Here is a 10136-nt window from a genome sequence, read left to right as displayed (position 1 = left end):
ACTCGCCCCGGCACAGCAACGACTCAGACACCGACACTGGTGACGGACGTTTGTATTGGCTCACTGCTGCTGATGACGTGGTGAAGCGCGACATGACGTCACACCGCGCTGATGGCACCGCCGGCGACCTCCCAAAGATGTCCGGCGTTAAAAACACACGATACAAACATGACGCACTGACGACGACGGCGGCGGCGCGGGCGGGAGGTAAAAACTCTGCGCCGCGGCCGGCGCGGGTCGGTCCGGCGGCGTGATAGGACCGCCGGGGAGGACGGCCGGTGTCAGTGACCGTTCTGCTGGCGGTCCCGCGCCAGTAGCACTGTGTGGGTGCCGCCGGCAGAGACCAGCAGAACCTGGAACACAGCGGGGATCGGACGGAGGTCAGACACAGACACAGGACTCTGTCACATAGCTGAACGGCACGGGAGGTGCCCACTTGAACAGCTGCCGACATGGCCAGATTTACCTGGACACCTAGCGCTGACAAAACATTCATCCACAAGCCACATGATGGCTGCAGCTTGCTTGAAAATTGACACACTTTTCGTTAGAATTGTGTTTTTCAATTGCCTTGCCATTTTCGCTAACCGATACATAATTGCACTGCCAAGAGTGAAAGTAACTCCGGCACTACAGCATGCTAGACACGGGTTGAAAAAAGGGTAACCAACATTAAGCACGGCAAACTCGCCTAGGTAACATCAGATCTAGACGGGCCCGGCAGGACGACAATGACTCACCTCCCGGTTCTCGAGCTGTTTGCCCTTGGCCTGCTCCGGTTCCTGCCGGTCTTCATCGTCGCCGAGTCCCAGCTGACCGGTGCTGCCCATACCCCAGCCGTACAGGTTACCTGTGGGACGGGAATGTCAGTCAAATACTTCCCGGCCCCTGACCGGTGCTGCCCATACCCCAGCCGTACAGGTTACCTGCGGGGCGGTCACACTGTCAGACAAATACTCCCCAGTCCCTAACTGGTGCTGCCCATACCATAGCCGTACAGGTTACCTAGGGGACGGCAATGTCGGTCAAATACTCCACTTCTATACCCGGCCAGCCGTACTGGTTCCCTATCGGAGTGTCACATCACACCCAGTTAATTACGGGTAGCCCGTCCCCGGACATTGCGTCAATCATGTGCCGAAAAACATCGAAAATCAATTACCTACTGAATCGCAACCTGTAAACAACACGCATCGAAATAAACCATCCTCACGCATGACATCGAAAAGAAACTGATGCCAGATGTCCCAGATTGCAAATAGCACAAGGCAAACTTCGGTTCCGTTCTGTTTCATATCCGCAACCTAGCTCCATCACTTGAAAAGTCATCCTCCCCCCCCCCCTCCCCTAACACCTCCCACTCATCCCGCTGCCCCCAAATAATCCTCACCGTCCTCAGTGACGGCCAGCGTCACGTAGCCGGCCGCGCTGACGCTGCGGAACTTCATGCTGGCCACCTTGGGCACCAGTGTGGGCGCCGTCAGGTCTGCCGTCAGGCCCGGCACGCCCAGCCGTCCGTCCTCTTTCCTCCCCAGTGTGTAGACGCGCCCGTCGGCGGCACGCGCCACAGAGTGGTGCATCGCGCCGTTAAACTCGTCGATAGAGAGCTCAGAGAACCGGCGCATCGGCTCCAGGCTCCAGGCCATGGCCGACTCGAGGCCCAGCTGGCTGTAGTTGTTGAGTCCGGCGCCGAGCAGCGCGCCCGACGCCGAGTCGCGGACTACGGTACAGAACGCGCCGGCCCAGACGCGATCGAAGCGGGCGCGCCGTGCGCCCCGCCCGCCCAGCGGCACCCGCTGAGGCTGCAGCAGCATCTCTGGGGGTGGGGGGAGGGGAGGTGGTCAGCGGCATGGCAGGGAGGCACAGCCGAGGGACGGATGGGACGTGAGTGAGAGGGTGGGGGTGGGGGGGTGGGGGGCAAGACCCGAGGTACGGGTCGTAAAAGATAGGACACAAACTGCGCTTCCATGACAAATCTAATGCCTGAAACAGACTTTCCGCAGTCAGGAAATCGCATGCGAGAGCCTATTCAAATACATGGAAGCATGCTCGCATCAATCGCACGCACCTCCCGGATGCGATTGATGCGGGAAAATTATAATGCATTTGAATAGGCTTTACAATTCAAATGCATTAATTACGGAGCGAGCGAAGCGAGCGTAGTCTTTCCTTAGATTAACGGAAATTTCTGAGTATGAGCGGCCGGCCGGCCGGCCGGCCGGCCGTGGTCACGCTTTTGCGACGCTTATATCTCAGCAACCACTTGACCGATTTACATGCGGTAATTTTTGTAGGGTAGCTGCATTCCTTCTACCAAGTATTGGACTATTCCCGATGCATGTGGGTGACACCTTATGCACGTGCCACGTGCAAAACGAAGAGGTGTCAGTTTTATAATTGTTGCAATATCTCGGTAACTACTTGGCCGATTGCGCTGAAAGTTGGCATGTAGGTAGGCACCCACTAGGCACTACATATCCATGTGCCAGAGTTGGGGTACTGCTGCACGTGCGCACGTGCAGGGGTCGTTTCCAGATCTCGAGAACGGCTCGACCGATTGCGCTCAAATTTGGTACACAGTTAGGGACCGTTTAGTAGGGTGCCGTGCACAAGTCAGTTGGGACCCATTTTGCACGTGCGCACGTGCAGGGTGCCGCTTCCAGATCTCGAGAACGGCTGGGCCGATTGTGCTCAAATTTGGCACCTCGCTAGAGACCGGTTAGTAGGGTGCCGTGCACAAGTCAGTTGGAGGTACCCCCTCGAAATTTCGCACGTGCAAGGCTCACCCTCTCGCTCGCTCCGTTAATCGCCCCAAAAGGCGTTATACTGGTATTTATATATTTGGTGCAAAACCAAAGCACTGACGGAATATGAGTGGTAGTGTCTAGTGTGTCATCGAAATGTGCCCTGTGATTCAAATTCATCTGCAGCAGAATTTGCGCTCCAGGATGAGGTGCGGTTCGTTGATAAGCGGCCATCACCTGTTGGTTCACATCCTCTCTAGTAGAAGACTGCTCAGTGGCTGTGTTCCCAACCCCACCCGTCTCCCCATCCACCCAGCCCTCTGACGGAGTTAAGCCAGGCCTCGGACGAGCGACTGGCATCACTGCCGCGCACATCAGTCCCCTGACTGGCAGTGTTTTATTATTCAGCGAGAAACGAACCAAAGATACGCAAAAAATAATTCACTGCTAGACTTTGGTGAGTATTAGACTTGAATATAAATAAATTGATTTTTCGCCATCCTAATTATGAAAAATAGGCTCTCGCGTGCGATTTCCTGAACGCGGAAAGAGTCTGTTGACTGTTTCAGCCTTAATCGATTTAGCGAAGTTTCACGAGCGTTTTTCTCGGATACTATTCACCTTATGCAAAACATGAGCCACAGATAACAGTAGTACTGTTATCTGTTATAGTACTGTACTACTGTTATCTGTGCATGAGCGTTTGTATCGTTTAGCAGCTGTAGCACCTGATCCTATATTTACATTTTTAAGTGATGCCTAAATGTTATGATGGAGTAAATCCATTTATTTTTCCAAATCGGCTTAACTATAGTCTGTTCCATATCAAGCTTGCAGTCGGAGTTTCTTCGGCAGATCGCTCCTCCGCTCAACAATTTATGTCTTAAAATGTAAGAGCTGTATATACAGAAATCATGCACTGCTTTCAGCAGGACACTTCAGCTGCAAGCTTGAAACGGAACAGAGTATAGTGCCTTGGAAACGTAGCCACAGCGAGGACGCACAGCATGCAGCGGAAGTAACGAAGAAGACAGTGGACAGATGGGAAAAGAACCTCTTACACCAAACTTATGGTCTTATGGCGGGGAATCAGACAGCATACATTGCACCAACTCCCCTCATCTGTCTCCACGAGTCCACCCACAGCTTCCGCAGCGTCACCACGTCAAGACTCCCACCCCTGCCCCCTCAGGCCGTTCTTTAACCCCCTGCTTTCCGCCACCTCACTCACCGAGGCCCCGCCGCCCGCCGCGGTGCGAGAACAGCTCCGGCACCCGCGCCAGCTGTCCCTGCTCGCCGTTGCCGGCCGTGTACAGGTGTCCGGCAGTGTCCAGCAGAGCCAGGTGGTTGGATCCGGCCGCCAGCTGGGCGACCGAGGCCTCCAGGGGTAGCCGGCGCGGCGCCGCCTCCTGCTGATTCGCCTCCACCAGACCGATGGCGCCGCTAGAGTCCTGCGGGTCACCGGTGGTTCAGTGTCACATGGGAATGTGGGAATCGTGGGAGGACAGATCCGACTTTTTCCAGGCTAGCCTCATTTCACTGTCGGCGATCGCACACCACCACCACAGCCAATCCCGCCTAAAGAGCTTCAGTCTATCCCGCGCATTCCATTCAGGAGTGATCCGCCGCCGCGTCCACAAGAACACTCCTTCCCTCCTAACTCAGTGCACGGAAACACGTAACCCCATATGAGGAGCAGCCCAACAGAACCAACGCAGTAGGTGCCCCGTATGGGCGACTGAGCATCCACCCCCGGCACTCACGCGGTAGGTGCCCCAGACGAACACCTCTCCAGCCTCGGTGAGCGCCGCTGAGAACGAATCTCCGGCCACCAGCTGGACCACAGGCGCGCCCAGGCCGGCCACCAGGCCCGGCGACATCTCACTGTCCTCCTCGGCCGTGCTGCGGCCCAGCGCGCTCTCGTCGTTACACCCGAACGTGTACACCTGGAGAATGAGGCGCGGGTGGGGCTGTCACGGCAGGCACAGTGCATATCGGAGTCCTAGAAAGGGACCGGTCTAGCTTCCAGAACGTGTTAACTTCGGAAAAAAGGACGAGGATACACTAATTGTACAAAAATCGGGTGCCATATCAAATGAGCGTGGACGATCTTCTCCATTGCCGTATCTAGTTTTATGACATTCAGAGTCCAGAGCATCTACAGCACCCAATCATCTAAGATATAACAGCTCCATTTCACTAGGAGTCTGTGAGTCAACTGTCGTCGGTCCCAGCGTTCTGGCGCTGGCCATCCCAGCGTGCCCCGTCCACCTACCTTGCCATTCTTGGTGAGACAGAGCGTGTGCATGCCGCCGGCGTACACGTCAATGACGTCCTTCTCCAGCTGGGGCACCAGTTTGACGCGCTTGCAGTCCATGGTGTCGGGTCCGAGCCCCAGCTGGCCGGTGTCGCCCTCCCCGACGGTAAGAACGGCGCCCGGAACCGAGTTACGCCGGCTGATGGTCAGCAGCGCCGGCTCAGAGGCTGCAGGGCAGACAAAGGCCACAGGTCAGCAGTCAGCTAAATCATACCACAGGGCTCACATCTCCAGCAGTGGTGGGCCTTTATAGGTTGGCCACTAATATGAGATATCATATGGAGCATGAAACCATAACATGGATCTGGAACATCATAACTTACTATGGCTATTGTTCATTGAATAGGTACTCAACATTTCCTCTGAACTTCTTTAATTCATTTGCTCATTTCAAAAGAACAAAGAAAAGCAGCCACACAGTGCATCACATACCTTTTGCCCTTTTGGCTGGCGGTGCCCCACTGCCCACCGACTCTTTAGAGGCAGTTTTTGAAGCAGCCGCATTTTTCTGGAAAAGAAACATCATCAGCTATTACTAAAATGATGTGAGTGACAGATCCAGTCAACCACTGAATATAAATTTAAAAATTAAAGGTTCTAGATCATACTACAACTTACTAGCAAATGATGTGGTAAAAAGGTAACATTAACCCGCGCACCGACGGGGGTCTGCGCCAACTTAGTACCGACGGGGGGGGGGGGCGGATGACCGCCCCCCCCCCCTGAGATCTCGAGAACGAAGCAAGATAGCGACAAGCGGTAAACGGCATCGGATACGCACGGACAAGGTCTACAATTTTTACTAAGGTCATTTTCAGGTCAGGTCAAAGATGACGTCACAGGGGTCGAAAAAGTCAAAATGGCGGCGCTAGATATGGAGAGGGTTTTTCTCGAATAACTTTCGAAGTAGTCAAGATAGGAACAAACTAAGGGCATCATCGTGATCCTCTCGTCAATTCGCATCGAATGATATATATGTTGACCTCGAAAGGTCAAGGTCAAAGGTTGACCTCAGGTCACGTGACCTCGAGGTCATCATGTATATCATTCGATGCGTCTTGACGAGCTGAACACAATGAGACCATCCGCGCGGCTGTATCTTGTTCCTGTAAGGAGTTATTGGCAAAAAACCTTTGGTGACCTTTGATGACATCACATGACCTTACAGCTGCCCAACAGCAAAACAGACCTCAAGGTAGTGAAGGTTGATCGTATGTGAAGTCATGTATGGTATATGGGGCCATTCCGACCCGTTTTAGTGGTAAAAACAGGGAGTTGATTTTTCCCCCATTGACTTATAATGGGGAGGTCGCGAAATTGACCTGACCTTAGGTCACCGACATCAAAATTCCGAGATATACAAATTGTAGCTACTAATGACCTAATAACATCCTGCGACTTTCAAAGGCCTCCGACATCTACTGTAGCTCTGGCACGGTGACAAAGTTGCAAAAAAGTGACTTGAGGTTGGGTCATTCAAAGTGACCTGGTGACCTGACCTTAAAAGTTAGGAGGTTCAAACTTGCACACCATGTGTAAAATTGATGAGAGAATAGTCATACCAAATTTCGCGGCGCTACGCGCCGCGGTTTTCCCGCTATCCGCGAAAAACCTCAGGGGGGGGGGCGGATATCCGCCCCCCCCGTCGGTGCGCGGGTTAACTATAATAACACCACATAAATTGATCAATTCATTTCAACGGTTCTTACCCTCTTGGTCTTGCCTAGTGCCATGATAATAAATTAATAACAAGCTTGCAGGCTTGAGTTATATCCTTGATATGTTCAGCAGGTTGGCTATGCAGAATGAAAATACCTGAAAATGAAATAGAAAATTAGAATCACCTAATGTCTCAAACTTCAAAGGGATTACACCTTGTCTGTTGTCAAATGTCCTGCACTGACTAATGGTATTCTCTTAGCAGACGTCACCCCTGCTGCCATATCTAGTAGGGTAGGTCGTAGGTTGGTAGGTTGTAGGTTGGTAGGCTGTAGGTTGGTAGGTTGTAGGTTGGTAGGTTGTAGGTAGGACCGTAGGGTTACCAGTTAGGTCAGGTTAAATTATGTTTTGTTATATATTTAACTGTGAAAAGACCATTGTGGTGCACGTGAGATGTAGATATGGCAGCAAGGGCCCTGTTTTACCACCCGACGCTGCGCGCGCTGGGAGCTGAGGCATGCCCCTGACGTCACTCAAATGATGTTGCGTGCAATCCGTTAGCTTATGATGACTAGCGTTTGGAACAGAGGTTCAAAGGATAGTAGAGAGAACAGAGGTTTGAGTGCGAATGCTGCTAGCGTGCTGACTGCTGATGGTGCTGGCGCTGGGGTACTAGCGTTTTACGATGACGTCATAGCGTAGCGTCAGAGTGGAGTTTGTTGATATTGCCATGGAAACCCAACGCACCGACACGCGCAGCGCTCTGCCGTGAAACACCGCCAAGGGCAACGTCTGCCTGCTAAGAGAGTACCTACCCTGACTAACTGCATAATGTAAAGAATGCAAGAGATTTACATAACAGTAGTCAGTAACCTTTTTACAATTTACAGTACCTCCTATTAAGGTCATGAAAACTCTTACTCTTACAGAGTGGGATTGTTGGCTAAGCAAAGTCTAGGTCTCCACACCAAGCACTGCTTAGTGACGTGGGCTTTGGTTCCGTCAATTTGCCCAGGCATTTAACCTTACTTTCTAAAAAAATTATCAGAAGCGAACATATTCTATCAGCATCTATTTCATTTCAACTAAAACCAAGAGATATGAAGGCACCTATCACACCACCATTCCCTGATCCTCATTCCTATAATGATCCATAACAATAAATCCACAATCACTAAAAAACACGGCACTTTCCAGGCAGCGGCCTTACCTACCTATCGAGTAATTTATATTTTAGTTACAATTGTCCGCTGGCACAGCAAAGGACTAGGTACACTCCACAGCAGATCAAAATGGATCAAACGGTTCACAAATTCAAACTAACAATAGAGATCCGTTCCACGGCAACTCACTTTTCCCAGTTTTCTCACAGATTGAGATTCTCAACAAGTCCATGCATTCAAATGCGAACTCCGTTGAAACAAGAAATAATTTTTCATATGACGTCAAAAGAACTTGATATTTGTCATTTTTTTATGTATCCACGCTTAGGTGGAGTTGAAAAATCAATTAATTTTGTTTTCAAGTGTGATGCTGATATTTCATAGCCGATGAAAGTCGAAGTATTACGGGAGAGAAAGTCAGGAAAAGAAAAAATGCGATTACGTCACAGGACTTTTTACTAGCTCCTTTTGCAAACTTGTTTTAGACAGATCTGACGCGCGGAGTACATATAGCGTGTAACACACTGCTGCTAAATAATATATGGCTAATAAAAATGTGCTTATTTTATTGCTTAAATGAGAATATAAATTATCATGACTCATGATGCTGCCGGTCTGGATAAACACGGGCTGGCGGAACTAAAAATTAGGGGATAAAATTACATTAGAGGTCAACGCCACCACCTTTATTATAAAGGGCGCGCTCCTGCAGGTTTTCACCAACCTGAAGCAGAGCCTGTGGAAGCCCAACGAGGCATCTGCCACTTGCCAGAGATGGTGGTGACCAGGGTACCGTTCAAATCACAGGTCCAGCTGCTCGCACCGCGCACCTCTAGCCATCAGCGGCCTGCAAGAGGACGCCCAAAAGTTTTTTTTCGGCACGCCTAAGCGGATAGAGGCTGCTAGAGGACGCCAATCGTGTCACATCGCAGCCGAGACCCGTCACAGAACACACATACAATATCAGGACAATCAAAATGTCGGGCAGTCTTGGAAACAATTCGTAAGGGTTGCCAAGTCCAAAGTCGTCGATGTGAGTCAGTTGAAGTCGTTCGGGCTATTCTGGGGACCAAGCCTGCCGATCACGGCCAACAAAGGCGCCACCTGCTCCTCCAGTCGACCTCCACATCAGGGTAGACCGCTTCACAGCAATGAGATCCGATATAAGAGCAGTGTTAGTATCATACGACCTTTCCTCGTAAAATATAAATTACCAAAAAGGATATTTTGATATTGATATTTCGATCACAGATCTTCGTCGGAATTGCTAACAAGACATAATGTCAAAAAGGATATATTGATATTGATATTTCGATCACAGATCTTCGTCGGAATTGCTAACAAAAGACAGAAACACTCAGTCTTGTAAGCGATTCCGACGAAGATATGTGATCGAAATATCAATATACCCTTTTCGGTAATTTATATTTTACGAGGAAAGGTCATATGATACTAAAACTGTTTTTACTAATGTTCCTCGCACAAGCGCTCAACAACATTAGAGATCCGACATACGCGCTATCTATCAGAACTATTCAGCGTCTACCGGTGTCTGGTCTGTACGATATCACAAATAGGAAACTTCAAAACCTTCCATTTTTATTTCGTTTGCCGCAGAGATCACGCCATAACAGCATTTCAAAGTCAGCGCAACAAGACTTCACATTAGCCGGATGTACTTGAGGCATATTTAGAAAATCGTACACAAAAGAGCACATATTACACCCTAAGCATCTCGGTTCATTCTTCACGCAACAGTAAGGTCACTTCATCTCATCAGCCCCTTCAACCACCACACAACTACTGTGCTTCACTTGACTGCGCACATTCCTCTTGGCAAGGACATAAGTGCTGGCGTACAGCTGTGTTTGCGTGCAAAGTACAGAGCCAATGTTTACAGTATAGAAGAATATTTCACTTCAATGATATATCACGGTGAATGTAGACAATCAAGCAGTCTGCTACGATTATACCCTCCTCCTCTTCCCACATCTAGCAGATGCGGCCGGTAGTGCCACTCGCCGATGGACCATCACACACGCTTTCCTGGCAGTATACCGCTCATAGAGCATTCGTAGATAGATATCACGCATATAATGTCCAACGGTCACCACATCGTCCCCACCCCCTTCCCCTACAGACCGCACACATACACATCTGACTGTCCAAGAGGACCGCACCCACACCCTCGAGAGCCGGCGCTCTGTGTCCTCCAGCCCAACCTCGTCCCTGCCGCGCATCCCCGGCCGTACG

General features: G+C 50.6%; 1 protein-coding gene across 7 annotated transcripts; it reads right to left on the bottom strand.

The window, feature by feature from the left end:
- Window positions 1–36: 36 nt before the first annotated feature.
- LOC122378875 (regulator of chromosome condensation-like) lies at window positions 37–8323 on the bottom strand. Of its 7 annotated transcripts, none has more exons than XM_043360503.1 (9): window positions 8073–8323; window positions 6771–6876; window positions 5494–5569; window positions 5020–5228; window positions 4508–4690; window positions 3976–4195; window positions 1391–1816; window positions 741–850; window positions 37–353 (listed from the first exon to the last, which is right to left on the bottom strand). In XM_043360503.1, the coding sequence occupies exons 2-9, from the start codon at window positions 6792–6794 to the stop codon at window positions 282–284; spliced, it is 1320 nt and encodes a 439-aa protein (XP_043216438.1). In that variant the 5' UTR covers window positions 6795–6876; window positions 8073–8323; the 3' UTR covers window positions 37–281. The 7 variants fall into 7 exon arrangements, with proteins under 7 accessions (XP_043216438.1, XP_043216436.1, XP_043216434.1 ...); XM_043360501.1 differs by having other exon boundaries at window positions 8045–8095; XM_043360499.1 differs by having other exon boundaries at window positions 7931–8082.
- Window positions 8324–10136: the final 1813 nt, after the last annotated feature.

The sequence above is a fragment of the Amphibalanus amphitrite genome, unplaced genomic scaffold (genome assembly GCF_019059575.1).
Source record: "Amphibalanus amphitrite isolate SeventyFive unplaced genomic scaffold, NRLGWU_Aamphi_draft 000066F_arrow, whole genome shotgun sequence".
NCBI lineage: Eukaryota > Metazoa > Arthropoda > Thecostraca > Balanomorpha > Balanidae > Amphibalanus > Amphibalanus amphitrite.
The sequence above is the reverse complement of the archived record's forward strand: the minus strand, read 5'-3'. Positions and strand labels throughout refer to the sequence as shown.